Source organism: Ambystoma mexicanum, chromosome 6p, assembly GCF_040938575.1.
Source record: "Ambystoma mexicanum isolate Mex_15411 chromosome 6p, UKY_AmexF1_1, whole genome shotgun sequence".
Lineage (NCBI taxonomy): Eukaryota > Metazoa > Chordata > Amphibia > Caudata > Ambystomatidae > Ambystoma > Ambystoma mexicanum.
In genome coordinates, this window is record NC_090935.1 from 1,472,263,565 (window position 1) to 1,472,288,761 (window position 25,197).

The following is a 25,197-nucleotide window of genomic DNA, read 5'->3' on the forward strand; positions in this document are numbered from 1 at the left end:
TCATAGATCAAAAGAAAGACAGCAGACTCTTTGAGACTTAAAAACAATACGATGTAAACATGATTGAAGCTATTTGTTTTTCTTGTACCACACTTTCAGAAATGTGCTGGAATACAAGTAAGAGGGTTTATCATATTTATGCAAAGTTTGACGAAATATACGTACATTAGAGAAAATAAGCTCACAGGTAATGTATGTAGCAAAGCATCACATTAATTCACCATGACCCGATGCATATTTTGTTAAAACAAGTTCAAAATGTTTATTGTGTCATAATTTCATTACAAATAAGCAAGGTAAATCTATTTACTAACAAAGAAAGCATATTATAGAAGAAAAGAAACGCAAACTCAAATGATGTTTGTTGTGGAACATCAGCAGAATCACCGTCTCCCCATCTGTATCCCCCCACAGTAAGAACCTTTTTAAAAGTGCACGCTGTGCAGTGTAACACGACTTACTATTTTTTTTAAAAACACATTTTGTTTACCAAGTAAAAAGGAGACAGGTAGCACTTTTTAAGAAAAGCCACATCAGGTAGTCCGCTAGATAACTACTTCAAATAGCTTGTTGAAAGGTTAGCATCAACTACACAGGTCTCTTTTTGTTTAACGTAACCCAAAATGCCATATACTGATAGATGTGAATGCTCTTCCCGCCCAAAACTAGGGAATCTCTAAAGCATTGTTTGGGATCAAAGCCAGCTAGTTTCAATATGCACTGTAAGTATGCGCCAAAGGCGTATTGTGAGATACTAGACGATGAGGCAAGGATCTTTAACAATGCCAAAACAATAGCTACTCTGGCCTTTGAGAATTAACTGAAAGACATTTTTATGGGTTAAAGGGTGCAGCTAGCGATTAATGTGTTCCTTCCACCGTCCTGTCTGAGCCAATTTTTCAATAACTGAATCTCCTCCAACGCCATCTTCAGAGTGAGGTGAGACATTTGGTGCAATTCTTTGTAGTGAATTTTGATTATCTCTCAGAACACACTTCGTACCTGTTTGGAAATTGGTCGTCCAGCGCTGTGAAGTGTATTTCAAGATGGGCACAAATTTCCCAAACACTGGCATACCTGATATACACGATTGTGATGATTTTGCGATTGGTGGCTGATTGACTCAAACCCATTGTTTATCAACTCAATCTAGTTTAATGTGGCAGCACTCCAATAACTAATGAGAGACTGAAGGTAAAGCAGAAAGCAAGGCCATGCCGAATGAAAATGTATTTTAGTACAATTAGTCACTGGTTTATTCCACAAGGGCATATAATGGCACTATTGATGAGTGAACAAGAAGGTGTCATAGGGGCCAGCAAACCTCTTAACATCAACATTGCAGTTTGTAAAAGGTGCTTATTGGCACCCCTGTTATTCTCGTTGTTTATAAATGACTACGCCAATAGATTTACAGCTCCAACTGTCAATTTCTTTTTCTCCCAAATATCTAGGGAATAAGGCGCTCAGGTTAAATACATCTAAAATAAAGATTCTCATCTGTCACCCTCCAAGATATAAGAAACACCATTGGTTGTCATTTAGTCTTGAAGGCAAAAAAGTCGAGGTTGTGGATTACTTCGATTACTTATGTGTCAGGATTGATTCGACCCTTACGTGGAAACCTCCCTCAAGTCATGAAGGGTAATAATATCCTGAGCCACAAGGCCGAAGCTATGCTAAAGTTTTGCAATGCTAAAACTTTCCAGACAATTTGAGGATAGAATATTATCAAGTGCCACAGAAATGTTATTCCAATACAAATTCGAGGCAACATAATTGTCAAGGGGCTGCTCTCTCTGCCATATAATCAACTCCGACAATGTTGGAATTAGGCCTGAGAGGAATATCTTATAAACTAAAATTATAACCATTAATATACTGGATGAAAAATCTGGACGAGCGGATCACTAGGGGACTATCAGGTGGTTTTAATTAGTCTCCTGGAGCAGGCAATTTACCATGGCTCAAATATGTAAAAGATATGCAGGCTAGATTACATCTCCCAGACCTTTGGTCCAATCCGATATGTATGGGTATACATCCCAAAGCTCGTCTGATTAAAGCATATGATCTCTGGGTAGATCAGGAGATACGTAGCCTGACTGTAATGGGCAGCATTGCCTCAGAATACTTACTTAACAAAAGTACTTTTGATTTTGACTTTTATTTAGACAGATGGGACCCTCAATAACTGTCTATTTTTGCTGAAACTTTGCTTGGGGATTTTGCCAGTTTAGTAAATTACATCTCATTGGGGGGCCATCTAACCAGCGAAATGCCAGCATTGTAAAACAACCAATGGGACAATACTGTAATTGAAGGCATAAGAACTGTACAAACTGCATTATATTTTTGTAAAAAGTCTAATGATCCGCACAATTACATGAGTAATGCCTGGAGGAAGAGAGCAGCTTTTATAGCGACAAATACCATTTAAAATGTTTTGATCCTAAGGTGTTTTTTGTGCCCTGCTGGTTTTAATGTATTTCAATTCACCTAATAGGTGCTTTTTATCTCTTGTTATTGCAATTATATCTGTCCTTTTACTGATGATGTGTATTTAAATTTGAATGTAATTTAAAAGATGTGTTCATGCTATGTTTTATGGTCAAACATGTCTTGAATGAGTGTAATAGGCTCTCACCACATAATGAAACCTATCCTGGTGGGGCCATTTGTCTGAACCTGGAGTCAACATGTGTCTACACTTACATGTATTCTATGAGTGATCATTAGGGATAACTAACCAGAAGCGTGTTTCAGATCCCTACCTCTAATGCACTCTTGTCTGTATTTGTATACTGGTATGTTACTAGCAGCTGATCTGAAAATGTAAAATAATTGACTGCATTTGTACACAATAAGAGATCAATGCAGTGGTAACTAAATTGCAGTAGATAGCATGTAATCTAGAGACTATATATGTATGATTAAGCATGTATCCAAGGGCATTTTAGTGGACTACGCTAAGGACAATAAGTCCTAGTGAGGGCTTTTCACTGATTCGGCGAGCAAGGGGAGACTATTTGGTGGGGATAGTGGGTGCAGATGCCTTTTAAGCAATTGAAGATGAGGATATTGAATTGTAGGGGGCCAGAACAGACACTCTTTGATAGGAGGGAGGCACACCGGGATAAACAATGAACCAGGGACAGGAGGACAGGTCTTCCCGATGAGCTGAAACTTCCACAAGTGCCTTTTGGGCCATGAGAAGAAGGGCAAAACAGAAGCCGCAAGAATGGATCATTCACTGAAAATAAACCCAGTTCATTCAAAACCAATAATCAACAACACAGTTAAGAAATGCTTATACACTTCCATAAAAACAGGATCCCTGTTTAAGACTACCACACCCTTAAATACCAAAGCCTGAGAAAGAAATCTAAGTCAGCTAGCCGACCATGGAGGTGTGACAGCACCATCTAGGGGACAGGAGCACATGACATACCAGTACCAGATATAGACTCTCCAGCACCTCCTCTCAGAACTGGGCAAGCATCAGGAAATTCCCAGAGTATGCATGCAAAGGTTGCCCTTATTACTCCAATCCAGGTCGGAGAAGATACCATTTAAGAGGTGTTGATCTAGATGGGTATGATCAGTATTGGGGTTGTTCGGAGAAATATATGCAAACGAGAATGCACCATCCTGCAGAACGATAAGTTTCTCCCTACTGAATTTACTGGCCTTAACGATTGGGCGCTCCCTTTGCTTTCCCTCAGGCCGTCTTCACCCCCTCTTTGCCAGAACATTTTTTTGTGTGTTTCTATTTAGGATCATAATTTGACTTTTGAGGTAGCCTGAAATGCCAATGGAAAAAGCATAGTAATCAAGTGATTATGTAACTTTTTATATTATGTACATTAATGCTCTGCTCTTGCAATTTAATGGATTGATTTCTTTCCCGAATAAAACATTTCATTTCTGCAATAAGCACTCGCTCTGGGGGCTTCACCAGCTGGTAATGGCCCGGGCTACCAAGTTATTGGCCCAAGCGAAGGAAAATAATTTGCTGTACTGATACTGAAGAGGTGACTTTTTGGTGCAGACAAACATCTGAAGTGATCTGAGAATACTGGATCACCCAACGTGTTGCAATGAGAATACCTGGGGCACATGAGGTGCTGTACGAGAGTACTTGCGGATTGCAATGTGCTCATACCGAGAACACGTGTGTGGCATGTTCTGAACGAAGAATGCCCCATGGCACGCAACGTGCAGTGGCTACAGTTATGGACAGACCTGGGCCTTACTACAAAATAGAAATAAGCACAACAGTGAACAGTGGCTGAGGCGGAAGGTGGTGCCATCCTCTACACAAAGTTGAACGATTTACCAGATAATACATTGCACTGTAGATTTATCAATGCGATTATGAAAGCTGCAGAAGGACAACGCTAAAAAACGGGATATGTGTATTGTGTCCCAGGGTTACCACTGTGTCCTTAATAATCCACCTTTGATTGTGCAATTTTGGGATGCTACAAAATTCAAGTCATCTAGGAACACACACTTTGATATATTACTTGTTTAAAAGGCTGACCTATTGAAATGTCCAATCTCGAAAACAATAAACCACTACACAGAAATAATACATGCAGCCTTAAAACTGATATTGACCAATCTCACTAGCTAATCGAAACCTTGCCACAGGAGTTTGGTAGTATTTCTTCTGTGGCTCAATTTTTCTAGTTATGATTAATCTCCTGATTCTGCAAATTCGAAACACTGAACCCGCCTAAAACACTATAAATACGTTAGCACCCTTTTCAACCATTTTGAGGTCTTCAAAACGTGACAATACGATTGACCTTGTATACTGCTGTTGCCATGAGATGTCCATAACCACGTATTTGGCCAGGCTTATTCGGAAGAGTATACAGGCGTACAGCTCCCATGCACTTAACCAAGTTGGACGGGTGTTTATAATATGTGGCAATGCAACCCAGTGGCTGTGACTGACAGCCCATCTGCAGCTAGGACGCTAGGTCTATACTTCTTTGTACTTGCCGTTTTTTGTAAACCGGAACTCTTTCTCAACTCATGCATAGGTAGAAGCATTATAACAGAAAAAGGAGAAAAACAATCCTTCTCAGACGAACTGTACCAAACTCGTTATCGTTAATATCGTTACTTCAGCCTGAGGCCTAATAGGTCATGGCCAATGACGTCATGCCATGGCTGCCGCTTTGTTCGCACTGTCTTTAGTGGTTACAATTTAAACAACATTAATAAGTAGAAACAACATGTACTGTGTCGCATGATTAAAGGAATACAAAACGAGTGCAAAACAGCATTCGGTCAGTTGAAAACAGTCTAAAAATAATCAGGCATAGTGCCTGTCCAAGTATGAATCGTTCCATGAACGCAGGGATATTGTTATGAAATGTTAATAAAATAAAAAATAGCCGACGGTGGGCGTGTCGATGCAGGCTGTTCGGTTGTTCACGTGATGTGTTAACTTGCACAGACTTGAACAGTACTGTTCATACACAAGAAAAGACATGCTACGACGTCCGAATGAGCGGCCCAGTATCTTCTGGTGTACCCTGAAACAGGAAACAGAGAGGGGTAAGCATTGTGGGTTTAAGAAACTGAACAATCATACAAGGTCTGAATGTTAAAAACAATAAACGTGTTTTTGGAAAGCACTCACAGAAGCACTTCGAACAGCAGCTACGCCATCTCAGCATGGACATGTATACTGCCCCCATTATCTAACAAAAATACAAGCCTGCCCAGCATACTCCATTTAGATATGGGTACTACCAGGGTAATGCCAACCTCCCATAACTATAATGGCTGAAATGCGCACAAGCGTAATAGCACCTCCTAAACCTTTCCAAAATGTCTGGACTCCGGTCCCAGTCCGTCCAAGTGTGTTCAACCGAAAGCGCGTTTGGACCATAATTATGGTGAAAGGCAAAATAACACATGACAAAATGAATGAATAAAGCGTAGGCAGTGTGTTACGCCGTATAAGGCTGAGCATATTCGAGCAATCTTTAATGGGGCACCACAGATAACCATGTGTACGTTTTTGATTGTAACATGAACACATTTAAGCATAGTTTCCCCCAAATAAAGGAATATGAGAAAGTGTAATGCGTACGTAAAGCGGAGGAACCATCTTTGCAGCTCCATCTTCTCAAACTGGGCTCCAGTGCATACAATAGGGATCGAGAAAATAAGACTATGGGCCTCATTACACGGACGGCGGTGGACCAAGGTGTTATAAGCACCTTGGTCCATGCCGGTAAAATACCGGCACCGCCTTGGTGGAAAGGGGAATTACTGCCCTATTCCAAGGTTGGTGGGGCGGTAATTCCACCTTCCCCCATTGCCCTTCCCCATTCCCATTTTTGCCCCATAGGGCATAATGGGAATGGGGAAGGAGCTAATTACGGCACCGCAAATTGCGGTACCATAATTAGCTCCCTGGTCCCTTTGCGGGTTGGTTTTTAACGCCTGCAAAAAGCAGTCGTTAAATTCTCCAACCCGCAAAGGGACCTCGTAGTAAGGTGGTAAGGGTTTACCAGTACCGATACAATATCGATACCGGTAAACCCTTACCGTCTACCGTGTAACGAGGCCCTATGCGACTTAGTGAAGGGCCAATTGGGCCTCATTACGAGGACGGTGGATATTACAAGTCCCGGCGGAGCGGGAAGTCAGGCGGTGGATTTGGCAAGTCCCCATTCCCATGGAGTCCCCATGGGGACTCCACAGAAGTGGGGACTTGCCAAACCCATTCCCATGGGGACTCGATGGAGTCCCCATGGGAATGGGGTCACAGAAGCAACAGCACTGTTGTTCACGGTGCCAGTCCTTCCATGACAACTCTGCAGGTGGGTCCCATTGCGCCAGGCAGGTCAGACCTGCCGGGCATGACGGCCCCGCCCGCAGAGTCAGAGTGTTGTGGTGGTCGGGAAAGGGTGCCGGTACGTTGCTATCAGCACCCTTATTTCCAGACCGCCACACTCTTAATGAGGCACATTATTTCAACTTCATGTTTGATTGGAGACCCCACTGCCATTTTTAGGGGCGCATCGGGCCTCATTACGAGTTTGTTGTGTGGTAAAAACAGTGGTAATGCAATACAAAAAGAGTTACCACTGAATTACTGCAACATTACCACACCACCAAACTACAGCTTTGGAGCTAAAGCATGGAAAACACCTCCAGTAGAATGCTGGAGGTAATACCTCTGCCTTACTGCCCAAAAATGGCCTGAAAATACCGGTACCGGTAAACCCTTACCGCCGTCCGTGTAATGAGGCCCAAAGACATTATTTCATCGGAAGTCAACTTTACACACAAGCTACTTTTACAGCTTACACAGATACTGTAGCAAACATCTGTCGGGATACGGCTCAGCATGGTTCTACAAAAAGGCATGGGTAGCCAATGTTCTGTGAAGGAAGTTTTATTTAATCTTCTCGCAACTCTTACATAAGGAAGTTCTAATCTTTTTTGAGTCGGTCCGCCCAATCCAGAAATAGTCCAATATTTGTTAGAATTTAATTTGGTCGGGGAATATTCAAGCAGACTTTGAATGGAGAGGTCACGTTTGGAGCATTCTTAGTCGGGCCCTCTCTAGTCCTACTCTGAGGATCCAGTCTACCTTGTCACCACACTTTGGTCTCGTTCCTCCACCCACCTTGGAGTCTACCCCTTCCAATCAGGGTTTTCTCCCCAACACTAAGTCCCGCTAGGTTGACTGGCTTCTACTCAGGACGGCCTCGAGTCCTGGTTGTACACCTTTCACAGCAGCCTTCCTAGCCTCCTAACTCTCTGCAGTACCATCCTCCAGGCCTTTATCTCCACTACCTCCAGAGAACTCTCTGATATGACATATGATATGATAGGTTATTTATCTGCGTCTTCTCTCCCCCCCTGTTCCAAGTCTCCACTCCTGCCTCCTCAGGTGATCTGCACACTGCCTCCCTTCAGTCTCCTCTAACCTCCTCCTTAAAAAATCCACATCCAACCATACTGATTTTTTGCCATCCTCCTCCTTCAATTCCTCTCCTACCTCCACCTCTACAACTTCACTTCTAATCTGCACGGATATTCTGTCCACCTAATTGCTTAATGTGCCTCCCACCTACCCCTTAAAAAACCCACCTCCAAAATCTGCTGATAATCTGCCAACCCCCTTCCCTTACTTTTCCTCCAACCCCCTCCTCTAAAACTCCACCTAAACTTCCAATGATGTTCACTTAATTCTTCTCCAAACTCCTCCTTAAATAGTCCATCTCCAATCAACTTCTACCTGTTCTAGATCCTCACTCTTTCACCTCCACCACACTCTGCTTTTCCAATGTCCTCCAATTGCGTAATTTTATACACCAGCCATTCTCCAAGTCTCTCCGCCTGTCATCTGCCTACTCCTCCAACTCCACATCCTTATTGAGCCTGGAAGCTCGTTTTATAGTTGTTCAGTTCTTCCCATGAGTGCGCTCCCAGGGAAATAGGCTGCAGCTGTGTTGGTCTGGGCGGGTCTGTTCTGGATTTTATGGCTACCGTTTCTTCCTGCCCTTGGTAAGCGGTGTGGTTTATTGGGGTAGAGTCTACAACAGGAAGGGAGGCCATTTTGAATTCCAATTACTTACCTGACTGTGCCTTCCTATAGCCAGAGAGACCCCAGCTCAGATGCTTGTGTAAGTTTGCCTGCTCGGTTACATATTCTGCCACCTTCTATGCTAGTCTCACAATCTACCCAGCATGGCCCTGCTTGCTGTTTTGGTCCCTTTGAAAAGGGGCATTTCCTATTGTTAGCAATGGTGGGAAGCTTTGCTGTCCTGCTTTGCTTTCGCAAATGGGGTTGTGGATATAGACTCTGGAGCCTGGCTTCAGGTTCAAATTTGCCAGTTAATTTATCCTGTGGGAGAGGCCCAAGGCATTCTTTGATATGTAGCTTGCGTCATGTGACAGGTTTCTGTCAAGCTGCTGGACCACATCACAGAGCCAAAGGGAATCCCAAATATACCTCATGTGGGTCAGTCAGCTTGATGTGTAGGGGGGTCCCGGTCGCCTTCGCGCCTGCACTGCCAGATTCCACTGCCAAGCAGGGCATCCCGTCACATATATCATGGTAGAAGTCATTTCACAGGCGCAGAGAGAAGTTCCTTCTGCCATAAATGACAGCACATGATACACTGTTATTGGTCTGCAATTTCTTGACAGCATTTGTACTTGCAAATGGAACAAATGTACTGATCCATTGTTTAATGGCAGTATTTCCTCCCAGATGACACAACATATAACATTTTGTGAGGGCCAGCATTCTTTTAACATTCACAGGTGGCAAGGGAGGGGGATCTCTGTACTTCATAAACAGTGCTAGGCAGTACCAGAAAAATTGTCGATTCCAAGATGGTGGATATGGCAGATAAACGCTAGGTTCAGCCATAAAGCCCTCACGTAAATCTAGAGGGGTCAGCCAATCCCAGCCCAGCACTAATTTCAGAAAAGAGGTGCAGACTCTTACAACAAGCATAGCCAAGAAGGAGGGAGTAGAGCCCTGTAATGGCTAGAGACTCCAGTTAGATAGTGTGGGTTGGTGAAGAAGAAGGTTGGAATTCAGAGGTTTTTGCCAAACAGAGAAGATTGGCAAGAGTAGAGGCTGGAGAAGTGGAGGAGGTTTGAGAGACAGAGGAGTAGAGGTGGATAAAGGACTAGTGAGCAAGGGCAGGAGGGGGAGATGGCAACCTTCTGAAATGAAGGTTCTACAGAGAAGTTGGTAACATCAGGAGGTGAAGGTGGTATTGGGGAGGTGGTAACATCAGGAGATTAAGCTGGTATTGAGGAAGAAGTGGTAACATCAGGAGATGAAAGTGGTATTGAAGCAGAGGTATTAGTAGAAGGTGGAAGTGGTAACATCAGGAGATGAAAGTAGTATTGAAGAGGAGGTATTAGCAGGAAGTGAAAGGTGACATTTGAAAGCAGATGTGATATTTTGAAGAAGAGAAGGGGAGGATCTTGGAAGGAGGAAGTTGAAAGTAACTACCAGAAAAATAAATGAAATTGCAGAAAAGGCTAATTGTAGTGAGCCTCAATGGGTAGTGACCAACCACTGCAAACTAGCCAGTCAGTCAGGAAGGTTCTGGTGGTCCAAGTCAGTCTTAGACAGGACAAGCCCAGAAGCTGAGAGGAGAAATGAAAGTGGGACTCAGAGAGTGTGTCATGAAAAGAGGTGGAAGGGAAGGAAGCAGACGGTAAGGCAGATGATAAGGCAGAACAAATAGGACCCCCTGTGCTTCTCTCTCTGCCTCTCTACAGAAAGACTCTCTTCCCAGATTGGTTGCTGGACTCTAGACTAGAGGTAATCGCTTGGGGTATGAGATGAAAGTACCTGCAATTGGTTAGTACATGCAGAACGAGTTCTGGAATTCTTTAGTCCAGAAATCAAGAAGAACTGCTATAGGAGTGACATGTCCCTTTTGGAAATTAACAGTACACGAGTCAACCAGACGGACAGTGCTGAAGTCAAAATGGCAGAGAGGCCTATCCAGGCCCATCCTATATTCAGAATGCTGGACCAGATTAGAGACGAGAATCCAACCAGCGATAATTCAGTCTTCTGGTTCCTGAAAAGGGCACCAAAACCACAGAGCTGCATCCAGCCGCAAAGAAACTCTTACCTGGTGCCTTCCCTGTCGATCCCTGCTGCAAAATCCCTTCCAGTTAAGCCTGTGTGATTTCCGTATAGCTTTGGGGTGTTCCGTGAGATTGGGAGTCCTGTCATACAGTTCGCCGAGGCACACTGCTGGAAACCTCCCAGGGTGTCTTCATAGAAGTCCCTGGACCCTAACTAACTCTAAAGTGAAATACTTACTTGTTTGAAGAGACTTCCTCAGGATCTCTGGCTTGTCCTGCGACTGGACCCTATCTCACCCTGCCTACAGCTGGCTCCTTAACCACTAGGGTCCCTCTTCTGCCTCTGAGAGAACCCATGTAATACACCAGTGAAGGACTGGATAAGAAAAGGATTCTGCCATAAAATGTTTAACCAATGTTTAAAAGTTACTTACTTGTGAAATAATTGGTTGGTAACTGCCCCTCTGAGAGTGAGCAGTTACAAATGTTCTTACTTACCTATACTGTGTTCTGCCATTCTGAAAAGTATATATAAGGTTATTTTACTCACCTGTGAATTGGTTATGCCTCTTTCTCAAAAGTAATGATGTTGGCTGCGCTTAATTATTATAGCTGTTTCCTGCACTGCCCATTTCATTTTGCCTCAAATTCGAATTGTTGCCTCTGTAGCCCTCCCAAACCAGTGCGCTCGCAGTTTTCCACCCCTGACCCGTTTCCGTGTTTCGCCTTCCATTTCCCACCTCCCGCTCCACCACCAAGCGCCCATTTGGCCACCTTGCTTTATTTCCATCAAGCAGGGTCCAGGACCTGCTTTTTGGCTCACCCTCCATCTTTAGCTTCCAAGGTGAGTGAGCAGCTGTTTCCCGCTCTGCCCCTTTAATTTTGCCTCAACTTTGAATATTTTGCCTCTGTACCCTCCCGCTCACCGTGCGCCCAAAGTTTTCCTCCCCCAACCAGTTTCCTGGTCTCGGGTCCCTCTCCACCCCCCCGGCCCCATTTGCCACCTTGCTCTGTTTCCATCAAGCGAGTCCAGGACCTGCTTTTCGACTCACCCTCCGCCTTTAGCTTCCAAGCGCGAGGAGAGTGAGCAGCTGTTTCTCGCTCTGCCCCTTTCATTTTGCCTCAAATTCGAATTGTTGCATCTGAAGCCCTCCCGCATCTCGTGCACTTGCAGTTTTCCACCCCTGACCCGTTTCCTGGTCTCAGCTCTCTCTTCCCGCCTCCCGCTCCACCACTGGCCCCTATTGGCCACCTTGCTCGGTTTCCATCAGGCAGGGCCCAGAACCTGCTTTTTGGCTCACCCTCCACCTTTAGCTTCCAAGCGTGAGGTAAGTGAGCAGCTGTTTCCTGCTCTGCCCCTTTCATTTTGCCTCAAATTCGAATGTTTGCCTCTATAGCCATCCTGCACCCTGTGCGCTTGCAGTTTTCCACCCCAACCTGTTTCCTGGCCTCGGCTTCCTCTTCCCACCTCCGCTCCACCCCACCGTCCCCTATTGGCCACCTTACTCTGTATCCATCAAGCAGGGTCCAGGACCTGCTTTTCGACTCACTTCTGCCTTTAGCTTGCAAGCACGAGGTGAGTGAGCAGCTGTTTCCCGCTCTGCCTCTTTCATTAGGCCTAAAATTCGAATTTTTGCTTCTGTAGCCCCCACACCCTTGCAGTTTTCCACCATGACCCTTTTCATGGTCTCAGCTCGCTCTTCCCGCCTGCCGCTCCACCCCTTGCCCCTATTAGCCACGTTGCTATGTTTCCAGACAGGGTCCAGAACTTGCTTTTCGGCTCACCCTCTGCCTTTAGCTTCCAAGCGTGAGGTGAGTGAGGAGTTAGTTTCCTGCTCTGCCACTTTCATTTGGCAGCAAATTAAATATTTGTCTCTGTAGCCCTCCCGCACCCCATGCACTCGCAGTTTTCCATCCTGAGTCGTTTCCTGGTCTAGGCTCCCTCTTCCTGCCTTCGCTCCAATGCCGGCCCCTATTGGCCAACTTGCTCTGTTTCCATCAAGGAGGCTCCAGGACCTGCATTTCGGTTCACCCTCCGCTTTTAGCTTCGAAGCGTGAGGTGAGTGACAAGCTGTTTCCCGTTCTGCCACTTTCATGTTGCCTCAAATTCAAATGTTTGCCTCTGAAGCCCTACTGCAACCCGTGCGCTTTCAGTTTTCCACCCCAACCTGTTTCCTGTTCTCAGCTCCATCTTCCTGCCTCTTGCTCCACCCCCGGCCCTTATTGGACTCCTCGCACTGTTTCCATCAAGCAGGGTCCAGGACCTGCTTTTCGGCTCACCCGCCGCTTTTAGCTTCCAAGCGTGAGGTGAGGGAGCAGCTGTTTTCTGCTCTGCCCCTTTCATTTTGCCTCAAATTCACATTTTTGCTTCTGTAGCCATCCTGCACCCCGTGCACTCGCAGTTTTCTACTCCGACCAGTTTCCAGGTCTCAGCTCCCTCTTCCCACCTCCCGCTCCAACCCCCTTACACCTATTGGCCACCTTGCTCATCAAGCAGGGTCCAGGACCTGCTTTTGGGCTCCCTCCTCCCCCTCTAGCTTCCGAGTGTGAGGTGAGTGAGCAGCTGTTTCCCATTCTGCCGCTTTAATTTTGCCTCAAATTCAAACTTTTGCCTCTTTAGCCCTCCAGCACCTCATGCACTTGCAGTTTTCCACCCCCGCCCCGTTTCCGGGTCTCGGTTCCCTCTTCCTGCCTCTGCTCCACCCCTCAGCCCCTATTGGACACCTTGCTCTGTTTCCACCGAGCAGGGTCCAGAACTTGCTTTTCGGCTCATCCTCCGCCTTTAGCTTCCAAGCGTGAGGTGAGTGAGCAGCTGTTTCCCCGCTCTGCCCCTTTCATTTGGCCTCAAATTCAAATGTTTGCCTCTGTAGCCCTCCCACACCCCGTGCGCTTTCAGTTTTCCAACCCATCCCGTTTTCTGGTCTCAGCTCCCTCTTCCCGCCTCCCGCTCCACCCACCAGCCCGTATTGGCCACCCATTCCCATATTACATTTCCTGCCAGGGCAGCATCTGCCTGTGGGGGCCCCGTGGCAGCCCGGCGGCTAAGGGCCTCAAGGCAAAGGGCAGCTCTTTTCAAAAGAGCTCTTAACTGTGTCTGCAGGTGTCAGCAGGGGAAGCAGTCAGCCACTAACAAACATATTAGACAACATCCAACACTGTCCACAAGAAAAACTACTCAACGGCCACACTAACCCACTGCCTCTTATTCATATTGTTTGCCCCCTTATTCAAACTCAAGGCTTCCCAACTAGCCCTGGGCGGACGCCTCTCCTCGTCACTTTAAGCTCAAGGTGCGGGTGAGTAGTGTTTTGGCACCTAGTGACCCCTTCTGCTTAGGCAAGTTCTGTTTGAACCCCCTTCAAGCCATAGCCCCATGTGCTTCCATGCTCCCACCATTACCCGTCCAAGGCGTAATACCACCCCGGCCGTGACTGGTCCAGAGCCCCTACAAGACTCATTCTGCTAGGAGAGCCCTCTGCCCGTTGTGGCCCCTGCGGCTGAGGACTCGAGGCAGGGGACACCTCCTGTAGCGGCGGCTCCAAATGGTGTCTGCTCATGTCAGAAGAGGAAGCAGGCAGACGTCAACCAGCATCAACTAACAAGGTAAGAACAATAACAACAGCTAAGACACCCTCCATCTCATCTTTTTTAAACTACCCACACTTGAAATAATTACAACAACTTCCCACAGCAAACACGCGAGGCATCCTCCTGGAAAGCTGTGATGCTGGAAATGCATCGGAGGGACAGGGCCTCTGTATCCTTGTCCTTTTATGCCTTTATCATGTTTGTTCTGTCTTGTTTTCCGCACAGGAGTTCATGTGGGACTCCTGGCGGTGCGGCTCTTCCTCTTTTTGGTTGTGGTGAAAAGACCCTTGGGATACCCTTACAGCACCCATGGGTTGTGGTATAACCCTGTACTCCTAGTGTATGTTTTTTGGCACCTGTGTGGCCCATGGAGCAGGGTATGGGCTGGTGGCAGCTCCATCCGGACTTGACAGGTGCTCCGAGTATCCTCCATTTTGGGATACCCAGGCCCTGCCATTGGAATCAGTTAATTCCTGATAGGAAACAAGATGGCCCCTGTGGCCTCTTGCTTTCTATCGCCTGTTACATTGCTTTCCCGAAGTCCCGGGAAGCCCTGACTCTGTCCCTTCCCCCTGACTGGCTGATGGTGGAAGTTCCATATATGGTATTGTGGGAAATCCAGGCCAGACTGGCTGAAGCCTTCCCAATGACTGTATGTTGTGGGTACCCCTGTGGGGTGGGGCTGTCATGGTTCGCACTAAGAACCCCCTGGATCCGATGGGCCCCCCCCAGCCATCGACTCCCATAAGGACTAATCAAGCCCCAAGGGAGTGTTCCAGAGCCTCTTGGACTCAGTCATGGTGCCGTTGGCGCCAGGCTCATAAGATGGGATGAAGCACGTGGAACTACTTGCTCAGTCTAGTGAGGCTGAGCCTTTCAGCTTTCTCTGGGTGTGGTTGGGGGACTATTTTACTTGAAGAACAGGGTGTGGTAAAGGGACTACTTTACCTGGAACAACTTGCAAGGCTATTTAAGCCACGCCCTGCAGGCAGAACACGCTTCGCATTATTCTGTACTCCTGCAGTGTAACTCTCACTGTGTCGGTCTGGTCCTCGAACCTTTACAGCCACGCCCGTTCAGAATTTCATCCATCGATACTGAGAAGGAGAAAGGCAAGAGAAAACAAAGTCAGTACAACAGCAAAGCCTTACCTGCAGCATCCTTCCATCGGTTGCTTCTTCAGCCGCTCCCGGACCTCCGCATCAGCTGAAGGGAAGGTATTCGTTCAGGCCGCAAGACGCACTCCGGGTCAGCATTCTTCCGGAGGATCTTCGGAGCGGTTCTTCCATTCTTCATTCCGGCGCCACGCTGCTTCTGCAAAAGAAGAAGCAACAACAGGTTAGTCGCGCACGGAAGGGAAACCAGTATTTTAGATTTACAGCGCCTCACTCTTGCGCTTCAACTCACCTGAAGGAAATCTGCTCCGCATCTTAAAACTATTTGAATCTCCATTCGAAATCCATTCGAGGCCGCTCCTGAAAGAAAAGACAAAGACACAGATCAAAAGGGGTTGAGGCAAAATTAAGACTTTAAGCACCTATACCAAGCAGCTATTGGCATAGAGACTTACCTGTTTGACCCAGCTCTCCAAGACTCGGCAACCACTCATCGGATCAGTGAAGTAACTCGATCCTGGGAAGACTGTATTAATCGCGCCCCTGCTAGATTGCAGGACGGAGAGTCTACCTTACAAAATTCTAAGGTGAGATCAAGAGGAGTAGGGTATCAGGTGGTGGAGGAGGTGGGTCCAATTCAACCCCACTCAGTGGCTCTTCTCTCATTTCGATCTTGCAGACAAACGCCTTGTGAGGGTGATAACAAGGGAAAAGTCGCAGCAGTATCATCAACTGCGCAGTACCACGCCAGCGCAGACATCATTTGTGCAGCCACGTGCTACGCCCCCGTGGTGACTAGGTGAGCGTGACAGGGACCTGGGTGAATAGAGTGTGTGACGAATACGCATTTGTGTGACACAATGACTGAGACAGCCCTGCCCGAAACTGGGATGAATGCAGTGTGGAGTGCTGAATGGCTTGGTGCTTGTCCCAATACACATTCCTTGTTGTGAGTGACTGGAGGGAAGTAAATGGCTTGAAAGCACTGTGGGCCTGATTGGTTGTCTACCTGCATGAATGCCCTTCTGAATGATTGGTTGCCTGAGTGACCTAGCAGAGTGAATGAGAGACCAAACAGTATATCTGGGGACCTCTCACTGATGAAAATCGTTCAGAAGCTGAAGTCGAAACTGATGCTTATTCTCGAAGCCGAGCTGGAAGAAGAAGGTTAACTGCTGTTTTCCTTTGACGTAATCTGAAAGCTGCTGTGCCTTTATGAAACTGATCCAAGAGAGGACCTGGCTAGGAGACCTCTTCCCGAGCTATGAGGGACTATTGTGCGCCAGCTGATCTTTGGCAAAGCTCCCTCGAAGTCAGACCATCGAAAGGCTGCCGACCAGAGAAGGGGACTGCCGTGGAATCCGAAGTGAAGCACCCAGACATCCAAGTCCATCGTCGTTGACCAGGGTTCGCCTGTTTGCTATAACCGCTGGAAGTCCGTCGAAGTGTGTTGCCCAGACGCAGGGACAACTTGAAATCGTGCTGCTCAACGACCAGAGCCGCAACGCTCCATTGCCCAAGACATTTGATCCAAGGACTCCCTTGTTCATCATTGTCGACCACTTTGTCCTGCTGCAGAAAGTCAAGGTCGTCGACGACAGAGGAGAATCCGCCAGTGGGTTTCCCGCCACCCGAATACCTTTAAGAGGCACTGCTGAAGAACCACCAGCCAGCTGTGGTCACGTCCCTATCGTCGACGCCAGACGCCGACGACCTGACGCCCTTGCTGGGCCAAAGTTCTTCATTGACTCTCGGCGGCAACAAACTATCGTCTTCGAGGTATACCGCACGCCTCATCTTCACAGGACGTTTAAAAGCTTTTGTCAACGAGCACCGCAAGGATCATAGCTGCTTCACTGACAACAGCGCTCACCTTTTCTTCCATTGGAATCTCGATGACCTGTGGCTCCTACCTTAAAGGGAGTTCACTCAAGAAGGGCCCCTCAACGACTCATCAAAGAACTCTACAAAACCAGGTACTTTGGGGTTGTAGAACCTTTCGAAGAAATCAAGACTATATTCAGCATATCTAGACTGGGCTGTCAATACGCGTTATTTACAGGTTGCCCAGGTTGGGTTATCCTCACACAGAACGGTCTCTAGTTAACGGGAGTCTGTGTTCTGCCATTGCTCAATATAACTTACTTTCTTTTGGTGGTCTACCATTGATTCATCTTACATCTGATTCGCATGTCATTTGAGCTGTTAGCAGCTGATGAATTTCAAAGGAATCGAAAGAGTGGTACCACGTAGACCTGTATATATTTTCCATTAGAGCATTGCCAGAGTACAAAGTGTGTTATTGTGATTGTGTATATAAGGTGAACCTTATTTATATAAAGACTGTTTTCACTAACATAGTGTGTGGACATTCCTTTGTGGGTGCTTGGGGACTACACTGTACTTAAGAACCAGCCTGCATCACCTCCTTAGAGCTAAGCCTTGATTGCTCGTCCATTGCTACCAACAATAGAGAATCTTGGCTGGGGTGCTCTGAGCTTCTACTCTGCCACCTAGAGGGCAGGAGTACAGATAACCCCCCTCCAGTCTTTACAAAAGCAAATCTACATCCAATCTCATCTCACTGACTATTGGTTTGTGAAACCTAGGCCTTTTTCCCACTATCCAGGAAACTCAAACCTAGGTATGCTCTCCTCCTCGACTGCCATGTTGTGAAGGATAGGCCTATTTTCCCACTAACCAGGAAACTTCCAGTAACCCAGTGAAAACAATTGACCGATCACCAACTGTGTAGTTCTTCCTGCAAAGCTCAGAATATGACACCACCCCGTTTAGGCCCACGGTCCACAGGAAAGAAGAACACCAAGTCGCTAACCCATAATTTGGCCAGCCCCCTGACACACCCATCAAATTACCCACACTCTTAGAATCATATCAAGCTGGGGACCTAATTACCACTTCCAACTCACTTCTACTACAGAATAAATACACACTAGTCAATCCCCCAACAGCAGCTACCCCGTCACCACTGCCCCAGATAGTACACCATTACACCTATAATCATAGCGCAAGAAGATAAGAACTGCCACAATACAAACCCTGCGAGGCCCTAAAGGCAGGCTACTGCCCCTATGACCCAAACTCCAACCCCCAAACCAACCTATCACTTAGCATCACAACATGCCATGACACAGAACAGCACGACACCAAAGAAAAACAAAATGAGGAACTAACTAAATGGAACCACACCCTCTCCCAGTAGAAACTGCTATGAATACAGAGCACACCCCTACAAACACTTGGGCTAACAGAACAAACATCATGAAAAGTGACTATATCTAACACTGTACCCCTCAACTGACCACGCACAACAACACATCAATGGCACCAACATCACTAGACGTGCCGAGCACATACTGGAACCACGCAGAAAAAGAAGAGAAACTCTAAGAAGAGAAAAGAACAAAACCAACGCCCTCATCCCTTATATCACAAAAACACGAGGACATTGCCACCAATTACAACAAAACATAGAAGAAGAAATTAGCAAACCAATATTTAACCCAGACAGTTTCAATAACGAGGCACCCCCCACAGAGCACCTATCACATCCTGACAGCAACATGGAAGCAGAACAGAACAACTGCAAGACAAAACCAATATTACAAAATAAACCAAACCACACTGAAAGGATCCACTGCAACCTAATCAATGCAAGATCAATGTCCAAAAATGCCACAGAGATTTACGACCTACTGTGCGACATCCTATTCATTACAGAAACATAGCTTAGATGACAATTACAAAATCACACTACACAACTGCCTCCCAACAACATCAAATGCTCACAGGCAAATAGGAAAGACAAAAGAGGAGGAGGACTTGCAATAGCATACAAAGAACACCTGAAAATAAAAACAAATGAACCACTAGCCATCAAAAAGTGTGAATCCCTAATCCTTCACCTGACAGTGAACCCAAAACAAGCCTCAAATGTGTTCTGGTTTACAGACCACTGAGATACGATGCAACTTTCGTGGACACCCTCATAGAAGCCATCACCAACCTAGCTATCGAGCAGGAACACCTGATAATCCTCGGGGACTTCAACATCTGGTTTCAAGAAGAAACCGCTGACTAACAAAAATCACTAGCCAAACAACTGAAGAAAATGGAATTACATCAGTCGGTCAAAGGAGCAACACACGTGGCGGGACACACACTCGATGCAATCTTTGCCATCAAAAACCTCATCTCCATTACACCACCAATACAGATCCTCTGGAGCGATCACCTCATTATTCCATTCATGATCACGCTACCCAGAGAAAGCAGACAAACAACCCAACAAACTGCCAACTATCATGAAAAGAAACTGGAAGACCATCAAAGATAGCAACTTAATCGAACAACTCGAAATTACAAAACCACCAAACACAAAACTGAACTAAGTAGACCTCGACACAAAAACAGAACTACTTCATAAATGGATCACCAGAACAATCAACAATATCTCCAAGGAAAAACCTTTCATCTCATCCTGCAAGAGAGAAACAGCAAAATGGTTTACCTCCCTCCTCAGCGCCATGAAAAGGAAAAAGAAGAAGCTGGTACTAGAATGGAGGGAAAAATATGACCGGGCAAAACTAAAAAACACAATGTCAACAGCAAATCCGTTCATACAAAAAGGAAACCGATAAGCCAAAAAGAAATACTACGACAACCGAATCACCAAAGCTGCAAACACCCAAAGAGAACTATTCAATATCAAACGAAATGAGGAACTCCCCCCTGGCTGCAACAACATACCGGTACCCTCACTGAAACTATGCAACGACCTTGCAGAACCCTTCAAAAACAAAATCAACAACATTCACCAAATCATACATAGCAGACCGGTCAACCAAAAGCACACAACCCACCCTCCCAACCGAGGATCGTCAGAACAAACTCCAAAATTTCCCCCAAATATCAGCAGACACATTCATCAAGCTGGTAAGAAATAGCAACAAAGCAGGCTTCCCCATGGACCCCTGTCCTCCTGAGATATACAAATCAATCCTCTTACAAGGCACACACCCCTGGAATACTACAGAAATATCTTCAATGTTTCACTATCAACAGAGAAACTACACCGATCTTTCAAATCGGCGTACATGAAACCACTCCTCAAGGACACAGCAGGCAACGTGAAAGACTTCTCCAACTACAGACTCATCTCAAACATCCCCTACCTGGCAAAACTACTCGAAACCTACGTCTATGGAATAACACAAGAACATATAGACAAACACCAAATGCTGGACCAGGCACAAATTGGCTTTAGTCCTATGAGAGGAATGGAAACAGGACTCCTCTCAATCTGGGACGATCTAAAGACAAATGCAGACTCCGAGACAAGCTCAGCTCTGATACGTCTGGACCTCTCTGCGGCATTCGACACAGTCAACCATGACATCCTCATCAAAATTCTAGAAGAAATAGGAATCACTGACTTTGCACTACTCGGAATCAAATCATTCCTAAAAGACAGAACAGAAACCGTCTGGATGAAATCTTTCAAATCCACTCCAAGGAAAACCATCTGTGGAGTACCACAAAGATCATCCTTATCTCCACTGCTCTTCAACATCTACCTGACCCCACTTATCATGCTCGTTAAAAGATACGGCTTAACATGCTACAACTACGCTTATGACACACAAATCGTCTACAAAATACAAGACACAAATGAAGAAAACACAATGCTGGAAAAATGCCTACAAAAACTCTATGGTTGGATGAATACAAACAGCCTCAAACTCAACCCGAGCAAAACAGAAATAACGATTATACCCAAAAACGGGGAAAACAACCACTACATCCCATGGCCAACATAACTTGGAAAAGCACTGACACAGCTGACAACAGTAAAAAATCTTGGAGTCCTGATGGACAACGAACTAGCACAAGAACCACAAGTCAACTCAATAATCAAGAAATGTTTCTTCCTCCTGCACATAGCAAAAAGGATCCTACCGTTCCTTTCCTTCACCCATAAAACACTCACCAGCATCTCCCTCATACTGTCCAGAATAGACTACGCTAACAGCCTATACCTTGGAATGCCGAAACGCCTACTAAAGAAACTAAGGAGCAGCCAGGCTCCTGTTCAGACTACCACGAAGGGAACACATGACCCCAGCATAAAAAAATTCTACATTAGGGGGCGTTGTTCCGCACATCTAAGATGGCTGCTTGATCAATGAGCTACGGCCCATCAGAAATCCTGTGCAAATATTATCCGTGAAGGAGCTGCCTACGGCGCTGAATCTCCAGGCTAAGTACTAAAGGAGACTTCAGGCACAGACTGTTCAAATCCGGGAGCGCTACGATCTCTCTCCCCAGAGCCATACCGCGTCGAAAATCCTCTGACCTCAGGGAGCTGCGTGTACCGCCTGGGAGTTCCACGAGGTGGCGGGGTGGCCCGCTGGGGTGGCGAAGTGACTGCACATCGTGGGAGGAGCTTCATCCACCTGATCCGCACCCAATGCTGGGTACGATAAGCAAATATAACTATTCATGAATGTCCCTGTTCGGCAAAAGTAATATTGCATCATTGCCGAGACGCGTGACCGGTCTCCGCTCAACACTGATCTGCTCCATTATACTTGCAGCGGGGAACGGACAAGAGGACCGTCACACCTGGCTCAGGGCGGACGCGTTGTAAATCTGTCACTCGACCCCAGCCGAAAATCCACACCGGGGCCTCTGCAGTGCCGGAGCACGGACGGCTGAGGCGCTGTGTGCCGCGACACGTGAAGTGAGGAAGCCAGTAGGGAGCCAACACACGGGGCTGGTGGGTTTCGGTATGAACTGAGGGCCGCTGGAACCCCTCCCCTCCTCCCCGGGGTGCAGCTGGTGACATCCCGTGTTCGAGCGCTCGAGCTAACAGGAGTTGGTGCGGCGAATCGCTCTGTGGTCTGGGCTGCTGAGGGGCCCGGGCCCCTAAATCACACTTAATACACCCAGTACTTTGGGAGAACACGCCAAGACAGCGACAACTAATCATCAGTGAGGCTCCCCATTAAAACTGCCGTCCTTGTCGCATTGGTGATTTGGATCTGAATGAGAGGCATAGTGTAAGTAATACGTGCACTGCAGGGGAGGAGGTTTGCACTCTGAAGGCCCGACAATAGCGGAGACGCAGGCATTGGGGGCCCAGGAGGATAAGACCATCGGTGCTCCCTGTCACGCTCACCTGATTCCCACGGAGGGGCAGGTCTGGCTTTGAGTGCTGATGCTTCTTCAATGGTGAAGCGCAGGACTCTGAAGATGGACTCTTTGGCTCGCAGGAATATTCCCCTGTGCGTGAAAAGGGAGTATTACCTACTGACGGAATAATGCTCAAGCCTCCCACTCCCTTCCAACCCTCCACGATACCCTTCCTCGATTCCCCGTGAAGTCTCACCTTAGGGTCTGGAAGGATGAGTTCTCCATCCTGCTTCTGATGCAGGGGCGCGTTGAAACCCAGTTACTTCACTGGATTGAGGTTTGATGGGAGTTCAAATAAGCTTGACTATTCAGGTAAGGCGCTGTAGGAGTTCTGTAGCAAGTTCAAAAGTTCAAGCTTAATAATAATGTTAATTGTCTTATTGCAGCAAGCGCTAACGCTTATGTCTTTTTCCCCTTAGGGGCCGGGGTTCGGAATGCCGGAGATATGGCGCCGACCCGAAGTGAAACGTGCAGTTCCAGTAAATGACAGGTAAGTTCTGGATGAGCGTTCGGGTAATGTCTTTGCATTCGCTCATTCAATGTCTTTGTCTTTTTTCCCCATAGGGGCCGGGGTCCGGAATGCCAGGAAGCGGCAGGACCCGAAATGAAATGGGAATGACCCAACAGGAAAGTCTTAGAAGGAAACTGAGCTTTTCCTATTCCCTTCCTTCTCTCACCTTGTGTTCTTGTCTTTTTCTCTCTGGGCTCTGGGAAGTGGCTGCGGATCCGGATGATCGCTGCTGAAGATGGAGGTACCCAGGAAAGGTGAGTGAAATGCAGCGCTGCAGCGATCGAAGCGAAATGCTTTTAAAATGATGTCTTCCCTTTCAGGATTGCCGGTGTGATGTCTCCGTGATGCAGCTTTAGCAGGTAAGGTCTTCCTTCTCTCCAATTCTCTCTAAGCAGGTGACCCAGGATGCTGACAGGCGTGGCTGAAGTCCAGATGCAGGAGCTGACACGGTGAGCGTCCAGCTGCGAGGAGCAGAACAATGCGAAGCGTGAGTTGCTGATCGGGCGTGGTTTAAATAGCTTTGGAAGAAGTTCCAGGTATGTATCCTTCCACCGATCAGGTATGTATCCTTCCCCGACCACACCCAGGGGAAAGTAGTCCCACAGGTAAAGTAGTTCCATTCAGGCCTCAAGAGGGCCTGGATGTAGCAGCATGGTCTGCATCAGGTAGGTGCACATTAAAACACTTGAACACATGTCTAGCTTTATGAGCCTGGCGCCTAAGGGGCCAGGACAGGGGTCCAACATGAGCCTGGCGCCTAAGGCGCCAGGACTGTGTCCAAAGGGCCCCAGCTTGGGCCCGCTGGCACTTCCCTGGGGGGAATGATGCCTGCCTCTGGGGTTGCTGGGTCGGACCTGGCTCCTTGGAACCACGTTCTCCCATCTCATCCCGAATGAGATGGGAGAAAGTGGTTGAGTCGTACTGCTCCGGTGGCATTGCAGTGCCGGATTTCGAATGTTACTATTATGTCGCTCAGGCATCATGACAGTACCCCCCCTCAAGGCCCCTCCCAAGGTTGTTCCCTCCGGGGGTTTTGGCTTGTTCGGAAATCTCCGGTGGAACCTTTGTATTAATCGAGGTGCGTGAACATGGTTACTAGGCTCCCACGATCTCTCCTGAGGTCCATATCCCTTCCAGTCAACAAGATAGAAGAGTTTGGACTTTAACACCTTGGAGTCTAAAATGTCTTTAACTTTGAATTCTAATTCCCCTTCAATTTGAACTGGGTCTGGAGGCTTGGACAGTCGGGTCCCTGGTTGTACTGGCTTCAAAAGTGATGCATGAAAAACTGGATGAATACGCATGTTAGACGGTAAATCCAGTTTAAAGGCCACAGGATTGATTATAGCCTTGATGGGATAAGGTCCTATGAATCTGGGATTGAAGGTTCGCGGGCCCTTGAGGGGTAAATGTTTCGTTGCTAGCCATACCTGGTCTCCTACTTGGTAAGGAGGAGTTTTACTTCGGTGCAAATCAGTGTTTTCTTTATACTTTTTCTTGGCTTGCTGTAAATGAGTTGCAGCTTCTTTGAAGGCTCGGGTTATTGTGGAATGCAGATGATTTACTGCGGGCATTTCCAGGGTCAGAGGTGGATCTAGATCAGAGGTCCGAGGATGGTGACCATACAAAGTATAAAAAGGAGTTTGTCCGGTTCCAGAATGCACTGAATTGTTGTATGCATATTCTGCGATCCAAAGGATGTCTTTCCAATTTAACTCGGATTGGTGTAACATGCACCAAAGATATTGCTCGAGAGCCTGATTGGTTCTCTCGGTTTGTCCGTCGGTCTGGGGGTGGTGGCTGGTGGATAACCGCACATCTATTTGTGCTAGTTGGCAACACTTCTTCCAAAAATGGGAGATAAATTGACTTCCACGATCCGAGACTAATATGGAACTATATTCTCCAGAAATTCCTTGGCCAACGTGGAAGCTGAAGGCAAACCCTTTAAAGGGATAAAGTGGGCCATTTTGGAGAATAGATCCACAATTACAAGGATAGTGTTGTAACCAGCACAAGGAGGCAGGTGAGTTATGAAGTCCATTGACAAGGTGTGCCATGGTGCCGGTGGAATATCCAAGGGTTGAAGTAGGCCGGCTGGCCTTTTCTTTTGACCCTTGTTTTGGGCGCAAATTCCGCAAGACAATACAAAAGACTTTATGT

The 25,197-nt window shown here is 46.8% G+C and overlaps 1 protein-coding gene across 2 annotated transcripts in view; it reads right to left on the bottom strand.

Moving 5' to 3' along the window:
* Window positions 1-237: 237 nt before the first annotated feature.
* The window catches only part of SCARB2 (scavenger receptor class B member 2), a 1,272,731-nt gene continuing 1,247,771 nt past the window's right edge, over window positions 238-25,197 (bottom strand). For both annotated transcript variants that reach the window (XM_069626318.1, XM_069626317.1), the window contains one exon: window positions 238-5,552. In XM_069626318.1, coding sequence (XP_069482419.1) covers window positions 5,511-5,552 — 42 coding nt within the window. In that variant the 3' untranslated portion in view covers window positions 238-5,510. The remainder of the gene's footprint in view (window positions 5,553-25,197) is intronic.